The sequence below is a fragment of the Cyclopterus lumpus genome, chromosome 7 (genome assembly GCF_009769545.1).
Source record: "Cyclopterus lumpus isolate fCycLum1 chromosome 7, fCycLum1.pri, whole genome shotgun sequence".
Lineage (NCBI taxonomy): Eukaryota > Metazoa > Chordata > Actinopteri > Perciformes > Cyclopteridae > Cyclopterus > Cyclopterus lumpus.
This window is the reverse complement of record NC_046972.1, coordinates 19,949,714-19,976,801: the sequence shown is the minus strand read 5'-3', so window position 1 is coordinate 19,976,801 and position 27,088 is coordinate 19,949,714. Positions and strand designations below refer to the sequence as shown.

The window sequence follows — 27,088 nt, the reverse complement described above, 5'->3', positions numbered from 1 at the left end:
TTTATAGAGGACAGCTATGTTTTACTCCCAGTTCTGTGAGTCAATCACTTTCATGAATGAAAAGGTCTCATAAAAAAAGAGAATATATAATATAGCATTCATATTACAAACTGCTCTCACCATCAGGAGTAAGAAAATAAACACATTACAGATTTCTGATTTTTTTATTAAGGAAATGGGTTTTGATCCCAACAGTGAATGGGAAAATGCTAGCTTAGGAATCTAATTAATTTAATTAATAAGTGTTACTCATTGCCAAGGTTATGAAGCCTACTTTGTATCCTGTAGCCCATTTTATACATTTCTGCATGCTATATTATGAAAATAAAGACATCGCAAATAGCATGTATACATATATCGTGACATAACATATTTAAAAAATAAAATAAAGCTGCACTTGCCAATCATTTTTAATATTGCATAGCTGTGATCAGAAGGAATACAGTCAGGCCAGCCTGTATGGTCTGGAATATTAATATCCACAATTAATAGTCAGGCCGTACATCCATTTCTACACAAGAAGCAAGCTGATCTCAGATCAGTATTCAGAGCTCCTGGCGCGTCAAGATAGACATTATTGCAGTTTAATAAGCCGTGGACAGTTCATTGGGTGTTGGGTAAATTAAACATGCTGAAAGGATCTGATTTCTTCTTTGGAAAAAAAACAAAATTAGTAACTAATAACAGCATTAGATATTGTGTTTTGACATTCTGCTTAATTTGGTTAAAATAAATAACAAGTGTTCACAACAAAGAACATTATTTGTTTTTGGGGGGGGGGGGGACATTTACACAGGAATGACCTTTGGTAACATTTGGTGCCTTTTAACATCCAATCCACTCTGTGATTGTGCACATTGTATTTAAATGTCTGTGAGTAAAGTCACACAAAAGTACGAAAGATTAAAGTAAACCAGATGGATTAAAATAATGGGAATGCAAACTTCAGTAACTTGACATGTATAGAGGGGACAACAACTCATGGGAGTGTGCTATGGACATTTTAATTCATACGACACTGACTTCCCTTGGCACACGTTTGGCTCGAGCCTCATTTCTTCAGTTTGCTTTCAAGGAAATCCCGAACCTTGTTCATTTTCTCCTCCTGCTGGTCCAGGAGATCCATGATGACGCCCATGGGGGTCTTCTTCAGCCCAACCCCCTGAATATTGTTCTCCAGTTTGTTCTTTATGTTGCGCAGTTTCAGCGAGGCATGGATCAGAATCACTACAGGAAACACAACGGCAATGGATTCATATCGTGTGACAATAACGACATAGATTCTAGTGTCTGAAACTTATTGGGATGATTTTCTCTGGAATACATATCGAGAAATAAAAGAGACAAAATGTGATGCTGTTGCAACTCAGACTTGAAAGCAGGTGTAAGGATCTGTAAGGTCTTTTATTCCCGTGGCCGGCAGATACTGAATGCATGACATCAGCCAGTAAATGTAGTTCTGTCCAAATCAACAAGCCATAGCAACGCGTCAACACAGGCAGCAGTGGGCAGGCCTGGGGGGGGGGGGGGGGGGGGGGGGGGCTCATCTATCCACCATGATGGTAAAGCTGCTACATTTGCTATAACGAGACAACCCATCAATTATCGTGAAAATTTATTTAGAGAGCCGTAACTAAACTTCTGATCTAGTTTACCACGCCCTGTAATGGTGATTATATTTTGCAATCTGTGTGATGAGTGAATGCATTCAACTCTGGACATGCTGTTCAATCCCCAGAGTGAGTCAGAATGAGAGAGTGCTTGGAAAAGCTTGTTCACCCACAGAGAAACCTCAGTTATGCATCCCCGTGTGACTCCCTATCCCCCTCAGACATTAGCCAACAAGTGTTTGCAATATAGAGTATAGATCAAAAGCTAACGTTGCATTTAGATTAGGCTAAGCACTATACTTATTCATATATATATATATATATATATATATATATATATATATATATATATATATATATATATATATATATATATATATATATATATATATATATATATATATATATAAAGTTTACATACTTCCTAGAGTGAATCAATATTTTTGTTCACATCTGTTAAATTAAAATGTTGTGAAGCTAAAAGCAAGCAACTTATTTAATCACTCAAAAGCTTTTTTTTTTGTGGTCAAAATCCCAGTGTTGTAGAAGATACAGACAAAGACATGTGTGTGCGTGTGAGAGAGTGGGTGGGTGAGTGAATGAGTGTGTGAGATTCCTCATAACTAAATACATTTTTACAAGAGCCATGCCCTTAAATTACAACTGGGAGAGTGTGAGAACCTAAATAATATAATCAAGAACGTCTACACTTTTCTGAGTCCTATAATGTCATGTACGTGTCTTTAGTTTCTCAGGTCAAACCCCCAGAGAAGAGGTTTTGTTTTAAACAGGACTATGTCAAACTTGAATGTTCATTATTGATGTTGGAAAAGCAGTTCAACATTATCATGTGATCATTGTGGGATTTTGTTTATGACACCAAAGTGCATTAATTTCACACTTAGACAATCAAATAAAATGGGGGACATTAAATGTGGTGTTGTATACAGCATGTAAACCCTGTGACTTACACAGCAATGGGAAGGTGATCCCAAAGATGAAGACCATGACACCGCCACACAGCGACAGCAGGAAGTAACTGGTGAGCATGACCCCGATGATAAACAGAGAGGGGTTCTTCCTTTTGAAGTTCTTGACCATGGCCTGGTTCTCTCCTGCCCACACTGAACCCATGAAGACCAGAGTCACCACGGCTCCTCCCAGAAACATGCCAAATGGATTCAGGAACCTGCACAGTGGGAAAAAAAGGGAAAGTGGCATATTGCACATTCTTTCTCCAGTGACGACAACGATTTAAATAGCACAACCTGGTGGCAATAACAATAAACAACATCCTGGTCAGCTGGTCTAAACCATAAGGCCTTATAGTAAACTCTATTAAAAAGGAAAAACTAACAAACCAACAACAATCATGACCAACTAGCAGCAGTCATATGTGACTATTGTAGGAATGCGAGATCCGTTGTAGCACCAAAAGTTTTTTTTGAGAAACATTTTTAAATTATGGTGATTAACGACGTGAAAAGATTTTTTTAAAAAGACGCCCTGTAAATTACGTTTACTATAGGAAGCATTTGCACACACGTTAAGCTAGTTAGCTACAGCGTCACTACCGACATACGAGGGTATTTAGAAAGAAAATGTGTCACTAGCTTAACTGCTGGAGGCCGAGAAAGTGAACGTTAAACCGCTATAAATGTAAGAGGAAGACGGTTGTTGGCGCAACAATCCCACACGTCACGGAAACAGCTCGTGTGGTCATGTCGGGTGTGGACTCACGGTATGCGGGCTAATTAAACGCCGAGCCACAGATGCTAGCTGGCCTCCGTTAGCTGGGACTCACCCGACGATGAGGAAAACCACCACGGCCACGGCGAAGTAATTCGTCTGGTAGTACAGCAAGTTACTGATCACTCGGTTGTTCCACTTCGTCAAATCCCCGAACTCGGGTTTGGAAAACCGGTCCTGTCCGGGGATGAAATCATCCCACGGTCTGAGGGGCGCGAGCTCCATCTTGGCTGCCATGTCGTCAACGTGTGGCGAAGGGGCGCACGAACACAAACACAGACGCACGCGCTGCGTAATATTTTGACAGGGCCAGCTGATCGCCGTTTGAGCCCCGAGGGGGAGGGGGGGGGGGGGGGAAGTCAAAAGACAAGCCGTGCTCTCGCTCAAGATCTCACGAGAGTTTGATTCCCGAAGAAGTGTCTTTGAGAGTTTGACAGTTGCGTCCTAGAATGCGCAGCAGCACCAGTTCCGGTGAATCCAAAGAGTGCGTTTAGCAGTCTAACAACATCTAGTTTAAAAGAAACGAATAGGCAATGTACGTTTTTTTAAAATAACAATGTAAACAGGGAAATAAACCTCCACTGGGTTAGTTGATACATATTAAAGCAACACATAATATAGACATAGAAACATAATCTTTTTGTCAAAGGAAGATTACATTGTATTTAAATGTGTGTAAATCCTTAAATCAAAACTGATTGTTTTTTTTAAGTGTCTTAAAAAGAGGTTGTTGCCATTTTTATTGTAAAAAAATTATTGTGTAAAATCACTACAGATTTATCAACAATGAATACAGAAATATATTGCCCACACTTTTCTATATCAATCAATCAATCAATCAATCAAACTTTAAATAGAATAAAATACATACAAAATCACAAGTAAAATACATATGATATGATATCTATCTATCTATCTATCTATCTATCTATCTATCTATCTATCTATCTATCTATCTATCTATCTATCTATCTATCTATCTATCTATCTATCTATCTATATAATCTGATACACAGTGTGTCTTCTCTACATTCACATATAATTTGATACACAGTGTTTCTTCTCTACATTCACAGGATTGATAAAAACCCTATTTCCCCTATCCGGGTACTTGGCGCTGCCGGGCGCAGCTTTGACACTCGGAAACACAGCAGACACACTCGGGGAAATGGGACCGTGAAAGTATGGCGGATGCCGAGGAGCCGTGAGTCTCAATGGATGACAAATATGATTTAACCGTCGTTAAACCGGCGCAGTTTACCGCTAACTCGGCACGATTGAACCCTGTTTTACTTTCTTCTTCCAGGGAGAAGAAAAGACGGCGAATAGAGGACGTGACCGAGAAGTTAGTGACGAATGCTAAATAAAGGTCTCTGACTGGCAGCAGGTTTGCGTTGCACTCTGAGCAGCGACTGCTGGACCAGGAGACACGACCAATATAATATTAACTTAATAACCCAGTTAGCGCTTTGCACCATTCACCCGTTGACACGATGTATCCATTCGCAGCATCAAACATAATGCAAAGACCCCGCACCGCACCAGTCCTGCATCCTCCATGCGAGACAAATCCGGAATAACCAGCACATTGCAGCTGTAAACGTGACCAATTCCACACTAACGTGTCCTACTAATCCTAAACACTCACACAAGTACACTCCAATAAGTCAGTTATGCATTCTAATATGTAGGTTACTTCATTCATGAATGACATGTCGCACAATGCAACGTACAAGGAACACATAGAGTAACCAATTCAAGCTGAACACATACAGTTTAATAGATGGTGGCATTCCAAATGAGCAATTTGATGTTATGACACACACAGTATATTGATTTGTTATATTTAAGCTGCAAAAACAGCGTAGTGGAAAGGTATTACTGTAAAGTATTTAGTCCATACTCTATACCAGTCTGGTTGTTGCACTGCATTCAGTTAGTCACATCACTTAGTGCAACGGTTCCCATCTTTTATTTTTGTTGGCTATGACCCATCAACAATAAGTCATCTCTATTGTGTGAATGCATGTATATGATATGTTAGATGTTTAAATGAAGAGGGATTTCCCCCCCTCACACAGTTTATTTTGAAAATCTTTTAGAGGCCACAAGAAGGAAAATATTCCAGAAAAGTCCTAAAACTAAAAAGAAATGTTGTAGAATTATTTCTGTTATTGTTATTTTTGGTTATTGTATTATTTCCTACATGGCTAATCTTGTTGTGGCCCCTTAAATCCATCTCTCATCCCCATGTGACTAACAGGTTGGGAATCACTAGCCGGAGACTTTTGACAACTAGGCTGCGTAATCTCAAGAGATTAGTAAAAATTTTCACCTAAATAATATTGTTCAAATCCAGGTGAGGTTGACTCATGAACAGTGTGTTTGCAGTTTGCTGGGTTATCATAAATCAATGCTCAATAGCAGTTTAGTTGCTTTTTTTTCTCTTATTTTCATTAAGCCTCTTTCATCTGTGTTTACATATTTATTAATCCCCATCACTGTTATCAACACAGCAAATTTATTTGTTGCATCGCCTTCTTCACACAACTTTCAGGAAATAAAAAAAGACATATGATATGGGCCTACATGGCATTAATAGAGGGAGAAAGGTACTAGTTGAAGTCACGGTACTCGTTCAGTATGTGATGGTGCGTTTCGGTTCCAGAATGGCTGTAGATGGCGGACACAGGGACGGTGGTTGCGACTGGGACGGCCGGTGGAATCATGTGACCAAGTTTTTGGAGCGACCTGGCCCGTTCACCCACCCTGACTTTGAGCCAAGCACTGAGGTAACTTATACATACTTTAATGGATACGTAGAGCGTTCTTGTCAAATGTTAAACTGAAACTGTCTGGTGCGATAACGCTTGTGGCTTCACACTGTCCAGTGATGGAGATGTTTCCAAATCAGAGTATGTAATAATGTACACATCATTCTTTCATCTCAGTCTCTACAGTTCCTGTTGGAGACGTGCACGGTTCTGGTCATTGGAGCAGGAGGGCTCGGATGTGAACTGCTCAAAGATCTGGTAGGAAATAGTGTTTATGTGTGTGGAAATGACTTATTGCTGAAGTATGAGCTGAGCAAACACAAACTCGTATTTATATAAGTTCTTACACAGGCTTGTTGTGCTTTAGGCCCTGTCTGGGTTTCGCCTCATTCATGTGGTTGACATGGACACCATTGATTTGTCCAACCTCAACAGGCAGTTTCTTTTCAGGTAGGTTCCACTCCTCTATTGATTCTCCGCGTCGTAGTTTTCACAGTATTTAAACATTTTTTTAAAAAAGAAGCTATTTGTGGTGAAAAATATATTTGTACAATTGTTTTGAGAAATAAAAAATACAACATTCTTCTAATATTCCTGTTAATTATTTACGTAACAGTCTGACAGCCCTCAGTTCCAGTGTGATCAAATCAGATTACATTCGGCATCTCATACGTCCTACAATCGATAACTGCTATATGCATTCATATAGGCCCAAAGATGTTGGACGACCAAAGGCAGAAGTGGCCGCCGACTTCATCAACAGTCGTATCCCCGGATGTAAAGTGGTCCCGTATCCTTTGCAGCAACAGTTTTTACAGCTGAAAAAAAAAAACCCCTACGCTCTAGTTTACAGTGTAACAAAAAAATAAACATGACCAGGATTTTTATTCCTTATTAATATCATGCAGTCACTTCAAAAAGATCCAAGACTTTGATGATTCTTTCTACCGGCGTAAGTGTTTTTCTTACAAGACATATGCATCTGTGGAGCTTACCAAGTAAACTCCTCCGAGGTTTCAAATGCTCGTCTCTCTGCAGAGTTCCACATCATCGTCTGCGGACTGGACTCCATCATCGCCCGGCGCTGGATGAACGGGATGCTGGTGAGAGATCTGAGCGTTGCGTTCGCTTGAAGCATCGTTGCATACGAGGAGGGTATAAGTCCAATGTGTGTTGAGTTCTGATTGACGTTGCTATAGATCTCCCTCCTGAGCTATGAAGACGGAGTCCTGGACCCCAGCTCCATCATCCCGCTCATTGACGGAGGAACGGAGGGCTTCAAAGGAAACGCCCGAGTCGTTCTCCCCGGCATGACGGCGTGCATCGACTGCACACTGGAGCTGTACCCGCCGCAGGTCTTTCTTCAACAGCAACTTATCTTCTAGTTTCATTTGAAAGATTCATAGAGATACAGCACACATAAGTTCTTCTGTTATTAATGGATAAATGATATGAAAGAATATTTAATCAAAAAAAAGATTGGGTCATAAACATAAGCAGTGATAGCTACCAGACTGAGCAGAAACAGAAAAAAATAGTTTTGACATAGAGGTCTGCACACTTGACCCTAATTTTACTATCCACAGATTAATTTCCCCATGTGCACCATTGCGTCAATGCCGAGGCTACCGGAACATTGCATTGAATATGCCAGAATCTTACAGTGGCCAAAAGATAAACCATTTGGAGGTAAGCGAAATTATTCACTTTTTTCTAATCTTACTTTAATCTTTAACATCTGATCACATTACTTAACCTTCTTCTGCCTGTGTACATTATTACAATAAATGATAACTACAAGGGTGTTTTTCTCCATTAGAGACCAGCTTAGATGGAGACAATCCAGAGCACATCCAGTGGGTGTTTGAAAGAGCCCAAGAAAGAGCTGCACAGTTTAACATAACAGGAGTGACATACCGACTCACTCAAGGTGAATTATAAGACAATAATATATTCTACACTAACGTGGTATGTCAGTCATTTAATACAAAAAACAAAAACTTTAAATGTGTTACTTTCTGTTCCACAGGAGTTGTGAAGAGGATCATTCCTGCTGTGGCATCAACCAATGCTGTTATTGCTGGTATGACACACAGATGTTTTTGAGGCTGTTGCTGTTCAGAGATGTTGACGGAAGGGAAATGTTTTTTAAAATTTAAATTACATATTTGAGGAAATGCACCACATTGCATTGTAAAACGTACTAGTCGGCGTGGTGGCGTTGTGTCGTGTCATTTACCCACTTGTTAGCGACATCCTTTTGTAAGACACGTATACACTTAAAAAATCACAAGAGGGATATTTACCCACTGTTTTATATCATGGATAAACCGATCGGTCGTGCCGACACGCTCCCGACTGTCACGATCAGATTAGGCTTCAGCTAGCCGGCCAGTGAATGTGCTTGATTTAATAGCACATTTAATAGTCTGGTTTACTACATATGATCAATTGTACAATTCACCAAACTAGATTTTACCGGGCGGCAGGCAAAAGGCGTTGATCGAGGCGTGCCGACCTCCGGCATCGCCGACTGGCTCTAGGGATGTCGTATGTCACCTCTCTGGCGGGGGATTGAACCGTAGCGAGGTGGAGTGGTACCAACTAGACATGGAGCATTTCACCATTTTCAGTGAAGAAGGAAGGCAAAGCTCTCAATTTACCAGCCTGTCGACTCTTCACCTTTAGTCTTGAGCATTTGGGTAGTGACCCAAAGAATCCCGTATACAAGCGGCCAAAAAGAGCTTCCTTCAGGGTGGCTGGGCTCGGCCTTCCGACTTCCGGAGGGAACTGGAGGCGGAGTCGCTGCTCCTTCGTGTCGTAAAGAGCCAGGTTCACTGGAGGAATTGTATGTCTCATCTGTCCCGGGAACGCCTGTGGGTTGCCCAGGAAGAGCTGGAAAGCGTTGCTGGGGAGAGGCACATCTGGAATACCCTACTGAGCCTGCTGCCACAGATAATCTGTAGGATATGGACGGATGGATGAAACTAGACTTATATCTGTCTTTTTCCTCCATAGCTGCCTGTGCCACTGAAGTTTTTAAAATTGCAACAAGGTTAGAAGCAAATGACAAAGTCCTAATTTCTGATCTAAATTGATTTGTGAAATGAACATGACTTAACATCCCATTTTCGTTTTGCAGTGCGTATATTCCTTTAAACAATTACCTGGTGTTTAATGACGTGGATGGACTGTATACCTACACTTTTGAAGCCGAACGAAAGGTTTGCCATGCCCGAATTGTTCTTAACCTTAGCCAACAGCAACCGCCCTGAGCAAAACAGAGCATAACCACTTTACTCTGCATCTTCTTTGATTGGCAGGAAAATTGTTCAGCTTGCAGCCAGGTGCCTCAGGATCTCCAATTCCCTTCTTCTGCCAAATTACAGGATGTGTTAGAGTACCTCACGGAGAACGCCTCTCTGTGAGTATTCAGAAAACAGCATTTTTTTTTAACGCGTCTGACTGTTAAAATTGTGTGTAAATGTTGTTTTTCTTTCTCCAGACAAATGAAATCCCCGGCTATCACCACAACTCTGGAAGGGAAGAATAAGACGCTGTATTTGCAGGTGGACGAACAGCAGCCTATTTGATATGTGAATGCCGCACGGTGTCACCCACATTTCACAATAACATATGATTTAAAACTACGATTACTTTTTTTTAAAAATTCCAGTCTGTTAAGTCCATCGAGGAACGAACAAGGCCAAACCTCTGCAAGACTTTGAAAGGTAATAAGCGGCAGTGCTCCACTCATTCTGTCCAGTGACCCGTCGGCGCTGACTTTCATGACAACGTCATATTTAATGTTGGGTTCTTTTTCCTGACGCAGAGCTGGGCTTGTCGGATGGACAGGAACTGGCCGTGGCCGACGTCACCACGCCTCAGACGGTTCTCTTCAAGCTCAATTTCACCACCTGAGCTTTCATTGCGAAACCGAGGTCGGCTTCAATCTGAATGCAAACGGCTGTTACGGAGATGTTGCATTCGCCCTCTTGATATGATGATGTAAATAAGATGAGTGAGGTCTCGCTTTATTGGACTGGTTGAAATAGGAATATGAAATCCTTTAACCAAATTTTTTTTTTAAATTATTAGTAATGGTTACTTCTTGTATTTGTCTCTGTTTGGACTTCTAATGTAGCTATATATCCAATGTCAATCAAATAAGAATATGATGTGCACTATGCTCTAATAAAGTTTTATTATGGTTGAAGAAAAAAAATCTCTTTTTAAAAGATTTCTTTTGTCTCCATTTTGAGGCAACTGGGCCGCTTAAATGTTTATCTTTTAAGAACTTAAAATGTATTTAAAGCAGCTGGATTACACCCACAGCACATACTATTATTACGATTAGAATAACAAATAGATAGTCTTATTTGTTGAAATAAAAAAGGCTTTATGTCAATCTAGCAAATTTCCCGAATTGTCACACTTTTTCTTTTTGATATGAATCGCTAAAAATATGTTGGAAATCATTATTGTACTTGCCTATTAAGCTCTAATTGAGTCGCGCTATAGTCTTTTGCACATTTAAATAAGTATTCTGTTTAGCCACGAAGCAAAAAGTGTGAAATATATCTCTAAAAGTCTGTTTTCAAATATGAGCTTAAAGTAAAGCACCATCTCGTGCCTCGGCCTCCGGATGCAGCGCGTGCCCTCTAGACCGCTGCTGTGACGGCATGTCGATACTCACTTTAAGCTTCTTAGGGCGCTAATGAAAGTGTCCGCGTATTGTCCGGCGGACAGATGGACTGTGTCTTGATTAAGTTTTAATTTTCCCTGACGGGGTAAAAAAAAAAAGCTGGCAGGCTTTCGCACGTTGGATGTTGTGTTCAGGGACCGACATCTCTCTCTCTCTCTCTCTCTCTCTCGCATCGCCTCCGGCCGGAAAGGTAGAGGAACCGGGGTGTGAAGGAGCAGCTTGACGTGTTGACTGTTACCTCAGCTGGGGCGTTATTCGCCCCCCTCGTCCCCCCCGTCCCCCCCCCCCTGCCCTCCTCCACTCCGCTCTTACTCTGGATCGAGGCAGAAAACTTAAAAAAAACAACAAAAAAAAACGTTGGATCATATCTGCTGCAAACTTTTGCCTCCTCGATGAAAGGATCGTCGTGTATAGAATAAGATGCTGATCTAGAAACTGACGGAGGCTTCTGCAGCGGCTCATCATGCATATCAATAACCAGAGCAGAGGTAGGGCCTATTTGAAATATGCATCGCAACCTTTTTTTAAATCTGTAATTAATTGTTAACTGTTCTTAAATGAAGGGATTTGCTGCTTTTTCCTCATTTTTACATCAATTTAAAATGTCACTATTTATATGTTTCTCTTGACTTTGGGTTCTGGGAAAATTAAAACTTTTTTGTATTATTGCAAGTAATCTGCATTATTGCCCTTTCTTATTGCTGTAATTTGACATAAAAGTGCACGCCCCAGCTTTTCTTTGACTCATGTAGAAAACAAATTGTTTTGGAGGGAGAATTACACTTTGAATGCAGACTTGTTTACAGCCGGAGGGATAATCTGAGTCAGAATTAAGTGCAAGGACCCATCTGGCCCTAAAGTCGAGCCTCAGATCAAGATCTTATTGTCATTTCTTTGATTTGCCTTGGTGAAGCTCTGCGATGCACGAGTCACAACTGAGCAATATATGCAACAATTTTATAAACCTTATGTCAGGATATATCAGACACTTTTAATATTGACTTTTTTATCACACGCTTTAGGGAAACTATTGGCCTGATTCTGATTTAGTGTGCGTATACTGGAGAAAAAAAAAGGCAACTTTAAAAATAGAAAAACAAAAAAAAGATCTTGAATTAACTGGGAAAACAAGTTTTGAGCAATATTTCACAACCATTTGGAAGTGACTGTAAAAAGACTCATAATACTGTAAAAAGCCTCTAATGCTCGTAGTATGTTTTTGCTCGACATCAAGGATCTTTTGGCTTAAAAAAAGTCCCTATATATCGCACTGAAATGTTATCAAGTGATGCCGTCTAATATTAAGTGTTATGAGATATTTTGACTAGTAATTAAACAAATATCCGTGGTAAGATGTTGTGTTTCTTGCAGTGCGTGAACCTCTTTGTCTGTGCAGGCAATATGAAGCTGAACATATTGGCTGGACCATTACACTGGGGCCTCCTGGTCCTTAGTATAGTCGGCTTGTGCAGCCAGCTTGTGTCCACTGGCAACCAAAGCTCCCGAGGACAGACAGGTAAGACCCAACCAGACCAGTCGCACTCCCCTGAGGGACTCATTATGGCTCCTGGTCACCAGTCTGCTGCTGGAGAGTTCAGCTCAAGCAACAAGAACCTGAAACTCACTACGCGTCTCATTAGAAACAGGAATTAATATGGAGGATGCCGTCAGAGCCTGGTGGTGCAGCAGATAATCCACAGGCAGCAACACCCTTAGGGCTAAAAGAGCTAACTGTGTTTGCCTGGCGATGTCAACAGAGCAAAGAGAAGCTCAGATAACAGCACACACCGGTTAGAGAGAGAGGGACTTCTTCTTTGCTCCATTATATCTTAATATAGCAAATATTGTTTGCTTCTATATTAATGTTCAGAGTGCTACGACAGCCCAAATTAAAAAGAAAGTACCAATATCACAATGTAAAAAGTACTCCATTAGACCTTTGTACAAAATGATACAGTATTTTACATTAGATTGTTGATACAGATGAATGAATGAATATGCTATATACTGAGTGCTTTATATAGACGCTGTAATCCAACATGTTCCAGTTTGGGGGCCAGGCCTCTTCCAAGGAGAGACTGTGAGATAATGCGAAAACAAATTCATATTTGGTGGCTTTTTTTGTAATGGAAAATGTTGGGAACCACTTTTGTAATCCATAATATTCTATTGTGTTTGGTTTATATAACATTTTCAACTGAAATGTTGTTGAGTGGACACATAAAGTGGCATTAAATGGAAAAAAAAACTCTCAATTGTACTTAAGTAAATGTATTGCCACAACCTCCAACATTACACCTAAGATTTTTTTGGGGTTCTCTGCTTTGATTGTAGTCTAATTTTAAACCCTACTTTATTTATGAATTGACCTTCCAGGTGTAGCCAGTCATGCAGCCACACAGACACCTCCGTTCTAAATTAGCAATATGCATGCATGGGGTTTTCACTTTGTTGCCCCCCTTCTAATGGAAGTTCAGGTTAAGGGTACGAACCATCAGCTGCGTAACATTCACCACAAGCAACATTCACTTCCTTTGTTTTTTTGTTTTTTTTTTCCCGGTGAAGTCGTGCAGAAGCAGACGTGGGGCAGATATTTCTGTTCATGCTGTTTATTCAGGTCAATTCTCTTTATTCACAAATCTGAAACATTGAATCGGGCAGCTGAACATGGCGATTGCTGCTGATGTGTTTTGACATTGGAATGTGTTTTTCCCTCACTGTGGCATGAGTGCTGATGCTTTTTATCCACTGGGTGGCGCTGTAGCTTTAGAAACACACGACAATTGTATTTTTATCACTTATTCGGTCATCTGAACGAGTGTAATAAAAATACTACCGCATTAATCAATTTTACATCTAAAAAAAAAAAAAAAACAGGACATCATTACAACTCGAGTATAATTCTGCCAACTGGTAATGGCTGAAGTCCCTTAGGCTGCTCCTACCTACCACACTGCAGTCCACAAAATGGTCACCTTTCCCTCTAAATTCTCATCCTCAGGGTCATCGCAGGAGAGGACGGGGACTTGTGAAGTGGTCGCCGCTCACCGTTGCTGCAATAAGAACAAGATCGAGGAACGCTCTCAAACAGTCAAGTGCTCCTGCTTCCCAGGACAGGTGGCGGGGACGACGAAGGCTTCGCCCTCTTGTGTCGAAGGTAATATTAGTGGGAGCCTCTTCCACCTCTCTCGACCAGAAATATTCGGACATGACTGGAATATATTATTTGTAAAAGTAGAGTCAAGGGTTTCGTAGGTGTCACCAAACTCCACTGATATACCGAGGCTGGTAAAGGACCAGACAGATGATGTTTTTTTTATTCATTCGTTCAAGTCTTTTTTGTTGTTGTTGAAGTTCCTTCCATCTAAAAAAAAAAAAGAAAAAAAAAGTGACCTTTCGGGCTTGTGGAATGTTTTCCCTCCAGCCTCCATTGTTCGTCAGAAGTGGTGGTGTAAAATGGCGCCGTGTCTGGAGGGGGAAGAGTGCCGAGTTCTGCCCGACCTCACTGGTTGGTCATGCATCTCTGGAAACAAAGTAAAGACCACAAAGGTAAGGCCTGCATTAGTCTGATTCACACTGGCAACAATACTGTACAAAATGGCTTTAGTTTAAAGGCAAGGTATTTATAGACGCTTAAAATGCAGTCATTCAGTAAACCTTCATCTTTTCTTATTGCATTCCACTTGTGCAAAACAGGGGCCCGACAGACTTGTGAACACTCATCATAAAGCATTATTTTAGTAATCTCTCCTTTGATGCCCGAATGATTCCACAATCCAAAGCATAATCGCTGCTCCCCGTTGGCCGTCTCAACACACTTGGTTCACAAAACCCAGTTCTTTATAATCTGGTGAAGGAGGGGACCAAGAGTGCATACATGAAAAATAATCCGTAAACTAATACCGAAAAGTAACACCCATGTAATCAAATCTGACGGCCCAAGGAAACCCCACCGCGTTTAGAAATGCACTTTCTCATAAATTGCGGTTTTATGTAGATATTTTCCTGGGGGAAACAATTTTACAGTGAAACCAGTGATCAAAAGATACCCGGTAGTCATGTGGTCCATCAGATTATACTAATGAGCACATGAATACAATAAAAGTGGAGTTTTTTTCTATGGGGACACTGGTACTTAGAACACTTTTGTCCACAGGGGCCGCCAAAATCAACACACAATAAAAGCAATAAGTTAAAGTAAGAATATTACAGTGTCGAAAGTACAAGTTTACAAAGTAAAAGTTACTTACTTAAAGGAGCAGTGTGTAGAATTGTGAGGGATGTATTGGCAGAAATGGAATATAATATGCAAACATGAGGGCCTTTTGCATTCTTTCACGTTACCTGAAGGCCACCGTAGTCCTCCGACACGCTTGGAAAGGAAGGGCTGAGCACGCCGCAATCTCACTTTTCGATCCCACGACATCCCACACTCTGGACTTTGAAGTAAAAGCGCAAGAATATAAGCATTAAAATAAACTTTTAAGTACCCAGAGGGAAAGTACTCATTATGCAGAATGGCCCATTTCAGAATAATGCATATTTTCTGGGTTCTAATTATTATGTTAATGTTGTAGCTGGTAAAGGGGAAGCTAATTACTCTGTATGCTGAATACAAATGTGGTATAATATCTACTTTATTTTGTGTAAAGTTGTGAAATGTTGCACTTTTTACATGTCGTTATAGGTGGCGCGGTAGCACGACAGCAGCTCCATTTAATCAACCTGTCCCGGTCTGCTGCAGTCACCTCAACTAACTCTGGACTCCGAGGAGAGTGGAAGCTCATCAGATGGAGCAAAGCACAATGTAGATCTAATTAGATATCTCCTCGCTGTGCTTTTAAACTGCGGGAACTCATTATTTTAATTTTCCATTTTGCTTGAACACAATTTTAGTTGTGGTTAATCCCACGGAGTGGACAATCTATTAGCAGCTGATAAAATGACGCATACGACACCGGCAGCTCCCAGCGCTTGATATGCCGGGCACATCGTGACGCACTCAATCAAAGTTTGGATGGGCCTTGCTGGCAGACAATAAAAAAAAAAAAGAAGAGATTTTGTGGATTTACAGGAGCCAGAATGCGAATCCAGTCAGTTGCTCATGACTGTCTCCGCCGATCAAAGCAGAAGACCACAAAATACTGAGAAATGTATGATTATGTCGTATTTGTAAACAATGTGGACTCTGAGCTTTGTAAAGAGGTCAGATCCCTTTGGACTACTCCTTACCACGAAGAGGCACACTCTCACACACACACACACACACACACACACACACACACGCACACACACCGTTCTTTTCAACTCCACTGGTTGGACAGGCCACCACCTGCAAGGCTGTGATGGCGTGCACACGAGCATGAAGCGCTGACGCAAAACAAGGACTGTTTGAAATGCTAATGGTGGGGAGAGAGGAGGAGAGAAGAGGAGAAGAGGAGCTTCTCCACCGCTGCAAGTATTTACGTCATGCTTTTGTTTGTCTCTCTGTGGAGGAAACTCTGCTCAAGGTAATGATAGGAAATATTGGAGATTCTCTGCCTTGAATCACATTGTAACCACCAACGGAACAGAATATTTACTGTTATTTCCATTTTATCAGTTGCCCCATATAATAATGTTGATTATGTCGGATATTTAGTTAAAATGCTCTAAATCAATCCACATAACTACGTGTTGTCATATTGCAGCTACTTTTATTAATGAGAAGATTGTGATGCAGCAGACAACAGTATTATGAACACGATCTGACAAGATCAGTCAGGTAACGTATGAAGATGGTGGTTCAACATACGGTTTATTAAAGTCCTTACAAAAGTATGGATATAATAAAGATATAATGCAATCCACTCCAACCGCTCCATAAACAGCTGTGTGGCATTGAAATGACAAGACAATCTTATTATTATTTCAGAACATCTGCACCAGATTAATTACTTAACATACAGCTTCACCTTTTAACAAGCAAACATGCAAAAATATCATCTGGTTCCATCATTTAAATTGTGATCGGATGCTTTTTCTTTGTCTTATGTGGTTGTTAATTCAACACATTTAGGTTTTTGAGCGCTGGTCGGACAAAATATGCAATCTGAAGACATCGCCGTGGGCTTTAAGACATCGCGATGTGCATTTCTTTATTATTTTATGACAATTTCGATAGAACGTCTAATCCAGAAGGATCGCCGGAAGATTAAGCAATTTGTGACATTTGATCTGGTTCAGTTTTGGCAACTGAATCCTGTTAATGATGTATGCACCAACTCCGGGAATAAACCAATAAAATACAAACAAGTATTTGTGACGTCTGGATGCAAATGGTTTCAGATTGACTGATATATTGTTAAAGATGCTTCACGGGGACTGATTTGACTTCTCAGGCTCGGAAAATGAAATTTACACCGAGGAGTTATGTTTAATATAATACTACATGTTCAACTCAAGAGCGGGTCGGGCTTCACTAGGCCAACAGCAGTCTATTTCTGCTCATTGAACCATTCGTATTGTACAAAAATACAGAGCTCATTGAAGTGAAAGGTCCCAAGACTGTTCTTAAAAATCTGAGTAGATCTGGACAAGAAAGCGTTGGAAAGAAATGAAACTCACGGACGACACAGAAGCTGCAGAAAAGATGAATCCACTGGGGATCGAACTGAATAGGCTGATGTGTGACACTTCCATACTATTACCATCCTTACGCTCACTCGCACTTCTGTTTTTCACAAACATATTGAGATTTAAATGTTTTATTCCTGCACACTGTAACACCAGTGGTTCTCAAATGGGGCTGCGTGTACCCCTTGGGGTACGTGATGCCACTCCAGGGGGTACATGAGATTAAAACAAATATATATTTAAAATTAGCCTCCATTCCAAAATCCTTTAACGATAGTTATTTAATAAATATACAATCAAATATAAGTGTAAGTCCACGAACTAAATTGAATATAGACACTGATGGCACAGCGCTGTGCATTACATTTGTTTTGCCAACCCAAAATGCTTTGCGATGGTTAGGGGGGGTACTTGAGAACCACTGATGCACACGGTGTAAATAATGCTCTTGTATATATTGTTTGTAACCTTTATGGCCATATTTGTTCAAATAAGTGATTTTGTTTTTCAAATTCTCAACAAGAACTAACTTTTCTGGGATAACAGTTTGAGATGAGGTAAACCTATTTTGCGGCCCATAAGCATCCTTCAAATGTGTTCCTATATTCCTAAAATACCATGCAGCACTCAACAACTTTACATTTGTTTTTCAAAGGAGCTGGCGTGACATTCATTAGGTGACTTTCAGATGTTTCTGAGATAAACTGATGCACACTCCTTAGAAAAGTTTAAGAAATCTTTCCACACTGCTTGATTATCTTTTATCCTTAAAGTTGCCTTAAATCCAGTCAAAAGAGCTTTATCTCTCAGAAATTGAGCAGAAACCCTCTGAGCACCTGTCACAATACATGGCTTTAAAACAAATAGCATATCCTGAATTGAAAATGAAAGCAGCCAAAATAAGGTAATTAAGGTAGGAGTTATGGGATCTTCACTCTTAGCTCGAACATGTTGCACACAAGAATAATTCTTTACAGATGAGGCAATAACAGATGAACTGAAGAATATATAAATTCACAATTTTCTCCATTCCGTCCATAAAAATGAAACAGAAATGTTGTTATTTACAAAGGCCGGAACAATTCTTTGGATTTGAGTCTCGTACTTCAAACCCCTCACAAATAACACATTTCTGGCAGCTTATTTGATATCCGTTTGCCGGTGATATGTGGGAGAGAACCTTCCCTCTCTTGTGTGAGTCTATTGGGGACAGTAGTTCATATTCACTAATAGAAAATAAACTGTCCTGGGGCACATGAAAAACATAATAAAAACGCTGTTCTATTCCCCTTTAACAACTTTTCCCTCATATGGAGTTGACACTTGTAATAAAAAATGTAAACACAAATTTCCTTTCCTCTCTTTCTTTCGTTGTGTGTCACTGTGTGCGTGCGTGTGCGTGTGTGTGTGTGTGTGTGTGTGCACGCGCAAACTAAATTAGCCTCCTTTTACTGCAGGCAACTATATAGGCGACTCAGAGCGATAGACTGAAAGTAGTTTGGTCGTGGATGAGAGGTTTCATCTATTTTATTTTGTCATTATGCATACATGGTATCGAGAACATAAATTACAGTGTTTTGCTTAATTAAAAAAGAGAGATGAACAATTACACTTTAACAAACAAACATTAATTGGACGATATTAATGTTATCAACTACGTGTGATGTATTCATTGGATTCATGCCTCACTGCTGCATGTTGCACTAATGAAACAGACACGGTTTGGTGTGAGCGGAGGGACAAACTGAGATTCATGTGTGTTAGTTTGATATTCATGCTTAGAATATTTAGTTTATTTTATCATAAAGTGGAATGGAGCCCACCTTTTAATTACTTTCCTCACCCAAGTGATAATGAGGGTTTATTGTAATTTCATTTAATAAAACATTTAAAGCTCAAGAGATGAATCTGAATGGCTTTTAAAGGGGATTTTGCAATGTGGATCAGAACAGCTAAAACAAAGTCCCTCTGTTTAACATTTAAAGATCAGCAGTAAGTAAGTAAAACGTCTTTTCATATGTCCCTTTTCAAAACCAAAACCAAATAAATATACACATTTAAATAGTTAGTTAAAGGTTAATTGCTATGAAGCTGCAGCAGATCATGTGTGTTTTGGAGTCACGTCGTTGCTCCAGAGGTGCTGAAAGGCAGATGTTGTAACCTTTGTCCAGAATCAGGCTGGCTGTTTATGCCCGTTTCCTGTCCTAATGCTAAGCTAACCATCCACTGACTACTTCAAAGTGATATTAATCCTCTTATCCAAGTCTCAGCCAGAGAGCCAACGGCCAAGTGTGTTTCCCAAAATGTCAAACTATTCCTTTAAAGATTAGGACAAGGAAGCAACAATACAATTATCATGCCTCTCTCTTCAAGCTGCGCTCAGGCTTGTCCTCCACACCACTCAAGTTTCATTTAGGGCCTAATCTCATTACTATAAAAATAGTATTTGTTAGTACTTTATCACAAGTATTGTGCATTGTGGCTCATGGCTATGGTTAGCATTTTTGTACTTTGGCCTAGTACATTTCATTTTTTTTTAAATAGAAAAGTTCCATAGGCCCTAATCAAACAGTGATTAAATGTCCGTGCCGGCCAACATGCAAAGTGACGCAAATCAAACGCACCCACGATCTGGGGGTCACCAACAGGTCTTGAGCTATTGAGATATTTAGGCACACACCGTCCTGAATACTCACCTTGTGTCCTCCAGGGGATTCATATCTTCAGAGAGTTGTGTGAGGGCCTTTTGCTGCTTGTGACAGCCGATGTGACAGCAGAGCATCATTCAGCCTAAAATGTTTAAAACAAAAGTGTGCGGAGGAGAAGGTTTAAGTGCACTGCTTATATTCCTTATATTGAGGACGAACGAGCAGAGAAGCTGAACGTTGAATGACTTTGTGGTCACAAGACTCACATTATAATGTGGCGGCTCAGACAGGTGAGAACAATAACTCACTCAGTCATTGTTCTCACTGTACTGAGGGGAGCAAAGTGAGTGAGTTCCTGCTTTGCCTTTTGATGCTGTAGCTGTGGAGTTTACTGTCGATACAGCCGTGTGTCGTGTCTGCCTTGGTGATGTGTATTCCTCCTGTTGATGATGAGAAGTAGCTATTTAATTCACGCGTCTTAATGTTTGCTAGTCTTTCTTTTTTTTAAAATTATAATTCTCAGAGTTTTGCCTCATTTCTGGTGTATTCTCGTGAGGCTGCTGCACTGAGAAATGGCGATTGTATATTTATAATATAAATAATTTGTTGTACGTACAGGCTGCACCGTACAGGCTGTAGCCTCGAAGATAATGGAACTTGTTGTTGGTTTGGACGGGCTCTTCTCGCTGATGTTGTTCAACTAGTGCGTAGCTTGACATTTATTGCAATATATTTTGCAGATTAATTGCAATATATTTTGCAGCCTAAAGGTGTTTTGGGATTTAATAGTAGTGTCATATCATCTTAAAACATCTAGTTGATCTACTGTTTCCACATCAATTGAAATAATGCTGTATTTCTCTCTCTTTCTAATCATATTAACAGTTTATAACAGTTGTGTATTTCTGTAATATTAGCAGGTTATGTGGTAACTTTACTCTGAACCATGGATTTGTAAAAAGAACATTTCTAAATGTCCTTAAAAAAAAACATCACTGTGCAACATTTAAATGTCAGATGCACTTCTGTATCAGACCGGAGCAAAACCTTCCGAACCATCTTCACGAGGCTGACGGTATTCCGTCTTTCTTTATTTATGTCAGTGTCTCACAGTAGCTAAGATGTGATAAAGTACTTTGGTAGCATGCATCATAGGTCAATTCAAGTCAAGAGAGCAGGTAGAGACCATACTCTTTAATTTTCCCAACATTCCCCCATATGAGAGAGAGAAAGAAGAAATGTACACTTTTATTGATCCCTGTGGGGAAATTCTTCTCTGCATTTGACCCATCCTTAGTTATTAAGGAGCGAGCTGCAGTGAAACGCCCGGGGGAGCAACTGGGGCTTCAGTCTCTTGCTCAAGGACACTTCAACATGCAACTATGGGGAGAGCGGGGATCGAACCCGGGTACCATGTGGTTAACGGGACGAACACTCTTCCCCCCACGAGCTACAGCCGTTAGCTACAGTTTAGGGTAGCCGAATTTCATCAACAATCTTTCCAAAGTGTCTCATGTGGGTAATTGTGATTTCCTGTCAGTCTCCATTAGAGTCACGTATCAAGCTGAGGCCAAAGTGGTGAGGAAGAACATAACCTACAGCGAGACACCGCCGTGAGAAGGAGGGATTGGACACGAGTCGGCCGCTGCTCATTTCACGTCCTTCACCTCCAAAGATGACTCTCGCATTATGTCATTGTCTGCCGTGAGACAACAAATGAAAATGTCAGACAGACATTTTCTTGACGATGAACACAATAGTATCCCTATCTGTTTTAAGGATGGACATCGTCAATAGGTGGATGTTAGAAGCACTTTCCATCACTTCTAAAGGCACAAACCTTTTTAATTCATAGGCTGAGACATGAGGAATCAAACTACTCGCCTGATTATGGTTGTTAGTTTTCAGCCTTCCAATCCACCAATAATAAGAGCACACAGCCCCACTAACTCAGCTTGGTGGCACTTCCATGGTAAGTCTGTTCCTCTTCTCTTCAAAGCGGAACCATTATACAAAACCTCTTTTTGCATACCTGTAGTTATAGTGTACTTTATGCTGTGTTGTTCACAATAGCTTGACAAAATGCAGGTGAGCTCATCTTTAATTCAAGGCAGTCTTTCACACACACAGAGAGATAAATCCGCTTCCCACTCATAAGAGGAAGAAGAAAACAGCCTCAGAGTATTTATTTCCCAATTTGGCAATTATTCAGCCTACCTATGTCGTCTTCAATTTCATCCAAGGATTCAATTCAATGTTTCCGTGAGGCATTTAGCTGATGCTCCTACCCAGAACAACACTGACTTGCTCTTCCACAATGCCAGCCTTCCACACCACAACATATGCCCCCCCCCACACACACACACACACTTGTCACATTAATTTCCCAACAATCACTTCAGCTTTACAGCAGGTCACACCCTATGCAAATCATCCCACCAGGAGAACTTTAACATTTTTTTGTATTTTTGTCTTCACGGGCGCAATGTGATTCTATTATAAAAAACATATTTAGCCCTCTGATTTAATTTTCTCCTCACCCATTTGTCGGCACGAATATCTGTAAAAACGTCCGTGCAAAAAACACAACATGTCAGCTGAGTGGCCCCGGCATCGCTCTGACATAACTTGATATAAGTCGGTGCAACAGACACTGTGCCGGTGTCATTGTAAATCTGTCTATGTTTGCTACGTATGATCAAGTTGTTATTCCTTTGTGGGGACCTAACGGCATGAAAGGCCTGGTGCTCTCTGCATGAATCATTTAGATGAAAGCCCGAGGAGGAGGGGGGCAAAGGAGCATAAGGCACCTGATGTCAACTTTAATTAGAATCCAGTTTGGTCGGCATTACCGTGACTTTAAAATCTGAGAATCCTGCAGGGGCAGCGGAGACAGTTGTCGGTTACAGGATGTGATTAGACTCGGTAATCTTGTCGATCGCTGGATACCACAGAAAACCACTGCAAAGAGGAGCTAATGGCTTCTATCTTGTTAAACGCTTTGTGTACACTATACGTGCCCCCTTTTTTTGGTGTGTATTTGTATCCAGGGCAGATATAGTATTCGCAACAATTTGATACACTACTAATAAAAAGGCATCTTGAGCATTGATCCTCTTTCAAGCAGATAATTACCGGCGTGTGGGTATTTTTTTTCTCGATAGGAGATATTTCACACTTTTCACCTTATCATTATATCCTGTCGCTTTAAGTTGCGCCTTGATATTCATGGAAATGGAGGAGCGACTTCCAAGTGCAGAGAATGGAGCATGACTAGACTGTCTGAGTGTTTTGAATGAAAAGTGTCTTCTGAACAAACCAACCCATGGGAGCTTCAATTCCCAGGATGTCCCTGGTGCATCATAAAAAGAAGTCAGGGCACATCATCATCACTTGTGTCTTATTTCTCACTGTTCTGCAGCTCGATGTGAGACATCAGATCCTCAAGCAGCCGCCCGGAGAGCCACGCTGAAGACTGACGGAAAACAATGAGATGCCGCTCGCTGCCGTCCTGCACATATTATGCCCATTTAACAATCCCATGTTGGACAGGAAACATTATTTCAGAGGCTGGTTTGCATTGCAAATAGCATTTTCTTGTGTTCATGCAGCCATGTTTACAAGTCACCCCTGTCAGGTTCAAGTTGTACATTTAGTGCAATGGATGATGGACAGCATGCTGTAATCACCCTCTCTGTGACCACAGCTGATTTTTTTCTTTTTACATTCTGCTGCAGCAAACTGCATTATATTTCGGGTGCCCAGTTATGGCTCAAGAACCGATATGGGCCGCTTGAGATAACACAGCTGAGTGCATCTCAGACCCGATGAAATGGCGTGTGCGTCTACTTCGAACCGATTGCCTGCATGCATCGCCGCTTGTTTTTGAGTTGGGATGAAGAGTGTTTTACGGCGCTGTACAGGCCATCAGTGTCTGGGTGTGGGAGCGGTAAGCCAAATGTGGGTTGTATTAATTCAATCACACATCACAGCAGTGTTTGTTGCAGACACACCTGGCAGGGATCTGGACTCTATTGAGTGCACCTTTCTAGGAGCTAACAGACAACACATGCAAGGGCAGAAACACAGCAGGGAAACACTGTGCGATGCCTACTAATTCACTATTGATCGCTAATAAAGCCTCACCTGGATTTGCAGTCCAATGTCCTCCTTCTCATTACAGCAGAACATGGTTGTCTCTCCTCATTAAAGTGTAAAGGTAAATTCACCAATTCATTTGTATGGTAATGACTGGGGACGACAACTGCAATTATGACAATTTGACTGTAGTTGTCTTGCAAATATCCTTCATATGGGTTTCATTGAGCCATAGTCTCGCCACACTACCAGGTTTGCTTCTGTTCTACTTGGCTTTGGGCTGCATTGTGGGTTTAATTGCATAAGTCTTCATAGAAAGCTGACATTTATATACTGGGTTTGATTTGTGTTCTCAGCACTCCATCAAGCACCCTGTGATTCTGTCACATACAAGAGCACTCCCTATTCAACACTTATGGGAAAAGTCAAACTGTTATTTAGGGGTTTTATTCAGCTATTATACAGCAGTAAGTTCTTAAGATATATTTTTGTGACCACACATATTTCCTCTGTCAGTCCAGGCAAATGTACTTTTCCCTGGGGTCAAAACCAACTTTTAAATCGACTTGTTGTCCATGTATGTGTCCAAACACCATATTCTGTAAATGTTGAATTTAAACATTATCTTTGCCACCATTTTATCTTTCCGGACAGAAAATTGACATTTGGGATATCAGGACAATGCATTTAAAGATGCATCCCCAAAATAAGTAAAAGATGTAACGGTGTTGTCCTAAAAATGGAACCAGGGATTTGAAAGACTCATGGGAGCTGTCATTGTTGAAAAGCCACCAAATGAATCCCCATTTTATCTTCGTTAAAATGACAAGATGATCAAATGTCACTCACCGGTACAATGGTAGATACTAAATATCACATAATTTCCGAATAAACAACAACAAAAGAAACCTCTTCAATGCATAAATAAACTATTGAGAGGCTATTGAAACAGAGGCTCTCTATTCCTGTTGCAAAATATTGTTGACGTTGGCAGATCATTGGTCAGAAGCTGATTTATTTTTAAGTTTAAAAGCAGATGACTACAATCAAGTTTTTATATTTGTATCTCATGAATGGGAGACAAACAGTGCTTTTAAGGAAAGTTGAATATACGCACAGAAAGTGGACGGTGGAAAACTACAAAAAAAAGCCTTGGATCCAGGAAAAAAAACTTTTTTTCTCCTGGAAACATTTTTCCAGAAGATGGATGACACACAGCATCAGCAGTCACCCAGAGTTCCTCCTGCAATAATTTCCAAGGGGCAGAGGCTGTGAAAGCCATGGCCAGCATCCCACTGTGGTACTGCATCAAAGTGTTGTAAATACAGGAGTCCCGTGACCCATTCATCTATGTGCACGAGTGTTCATAGCTTTATATATCTGTGTCCAGAGAGCAAGAGTAACTCCAGTTGGTGACCTGGGTGTCTGGCTTAAAGATGCAAGCCCAAAGGGGATCAAAGGGGATGGCCTAGAATCTTTTGGTTGAGATTATTATGATTAAAGGAATAGTTTGACATTTTATGCTTATTTTACTTTCTTGCCGAGAGTAAGATTGACACCACTCTTATATCTGTCTATTAAATATAAAGCTATGGTCCTATTATCCACTGCAGCATGAAATTGCAACAGGATTCTGATAAACTCCAACCATAATTACTTTGTGAACATAAAAAAAAACTACAGCTCCCGTGTGGAAATGTATCAGCAATGTTAGCGGGTCCGCTAAAGACAGAAGTGTTGAATAAACGGCAAAGTTATATCTTGTTTAAAAAGAAATTGCGATCCTTATCTTAACAACATGACATACTTTTGAGTCGCAGCTTAGGTGAATCTAAATTCTTGCTAACGTTGACCAAATATCCCTCGTACAACCACAACGTGTCATTTTTACACTTCCATTCAAGCCTGATTTAAATAAATGACCTATAGTGTGTTAATTAGTGAGCTTTCGACATGCTTGTTTGCAGATTTTGTTACTTTTGGAAAGCGCCAGGCTAGCTCTTTCCGGTTGTTATGCTAGGCTAAGCTTACTGTTGCCTGACTCCAACTTCTATTTACCACACAGCCACCATGAGAGTGGAGCTAATCTTCTCATGTAGCTTCTTTTAAGAAAGGTAGACCTTTGTTTTACAAAATGTCTAAGCCAATGGTTTGACTACTTTCCCATCAAGGTGTATTTAAATATCATGAGCGCCTGGTACTCTGACACCTGTGAGGGCAATGGCAAGGAAGCGCTCACATTAGTTACAGGAACAGTGACTTTAATGACATTTCAGCACATATCAATCATATGTACAATATCCTCTTTGAATGATTTAACACAAATAAGGCATTTCAAGTATCGAAAACAACCTACTGGTATCACGTTTTTTTTGGTGAGTCAATCAGTTTCAGGGTAGCTGACACAATACCAAGTTTGACTGGTAAAGCCATTTAAGAGGTGATCAAAGGCAAACAAGTACCATACAAACAAAATGGTAAAATGTACAGTATTGCGACACACAAGCTGTATTTGCAAAACATCTTCCTCACGAGTTCATCTGCTTTACGGTCACATCGCATCCTTGAATTCGTCACAATTTGGCTGTGTTGGGTTTTGTGGGGAACAAGGGGGACGGTCAAGACTGCATTCAGGGACTCGAATGATTGTTTTTCCACACCACCATAAATAAAAGTTCATGTACACAAGAAAAGGACAAAGACTTCTGTACAATATTTTTCCTCTTACAATATATATGTAAAAAAAGAAAAACCTGAGGGCTGTCAACAACTGTACTTGCTCATGTCGTGTCCTTTTGATGTATTCTCGTCTTGTTTGGCGCTTGGTAGAGAACATCCGTCCTACTGATGTCTGAGGAGGGACGTTAAATGCTCTCCAGATTCTAATTC

At 40.5% G+C, this 27,088-nt stretch overlaps 3 protein-coding genes across 6 annotated transcripts; 2 read left to right on the top strand and 1 right to left on the bottom strand.

Annotated features, from left to right (window-relative positions):
- Positions 1 to 145: 145 nt before the first annotated feature.
- Positions 146 to 3,727, bottom strand: LOC117733289 (PRA1 family protein 3-like). The gene is made up of 3 exons (XM_034536819.1): positions 3,415 to 3,727; positions 2,582 to 2,799; positions 146 to 1,227 (listed from the first exon to the last, which is right to left on the bottom strand). Exons 1-3 carry the CDS (start codon positions 3,594 to 3,596, stop codon positions 1,052 to 1,054), a joined length of 576 nt encoding a protein of 191 aa, XP_034392710.1. The 5' UTR covers positions 3,597 to 3,727; the 3' UTR covers positions 146 to 1,051.
- Positions 3,728 to 4,480: 753 nt separating this feature from the next.
- On the top strand, positions 4,481 to 10,405 carry LOC117733286 (NEDD8-activating enzyme E1 catalytic subunit-like). Of its 4 annotated transcripts, none has more exons than XM_034536814.1 (18): positions 4,481 to 4,563; positions 4,666 to 4,704; positions 6,028 to 6,151; positions 6,311 to 6,391; positions 6,501 to 6,583; positions 6,843 to 6,923; positions 7,042 to 7,085; positions 7,172 to 7,236; positions 7,333 to 7,488; positions 7,720 to 7,822; positions 7,953 to 8,063; positions 8,163 to 8,216; positions 9,152 to 9,188; positions 9,276 to 9,357; positions 9,457 to 9,557; positions 9,639 to 9,702; positions 9,810 to 9,864; positions 9,966 to 10,401. In XM_034536814.1, the coding sequence occupies exons 1-18, from the start codon at positions 4,544 to 4,546 to the stop codon at positions 10,052 to 10,054; spliced, it is 1,389 nt and encodes a 462-aa protein (XP_034392705.1). In that variant the 5' UTR covers positions 4,481 to 4,543; the 3' UTR covers positions 10,055 to 10,401. The 4 variants fall into 4 exon arrangements, with proteins under 4 accessions (XP_034392705.1, XP_034392706.1, XP_034392707.1 ...); XM_034536815.1 differs by having other exon boundaries at positions 4,509 to 4,563; positions 4,666 to 4,728; positions 9,966 to 10,404; XM_034536816.1 differs by having other exon boundaries at positions 4,519 to 4,563; positions 4,666 to 4,746; positions 9,966 to 10,405.
- Positions 10,406 to 12,239: 1,834 nt separating this feature from the next.
- LOC117733288 (chemokine-like protein TAFA-4) lies at positions 12,240 to 15,633 on the top strand. The gene is made up of 4 exons (XM_034536818.1): positions 12,240 to 12,354; positions 13,840 to 13,995; positions 14,263 to 14,387; positions 15,526 to 15,633. Exons 1-4 carry the CDS (start codon positions 12,240 to 12,242, stop codon positions 15,535 to 15,537), a joined length of 408 nt encoding a protein of 135 aa, XP_034392709.1. The 3' UTR covers positions 15,538 to 15,633.
- The last annotated feature ends 11,455 nt before the right edge of the window (positions 15,634 to 27,088 follow it).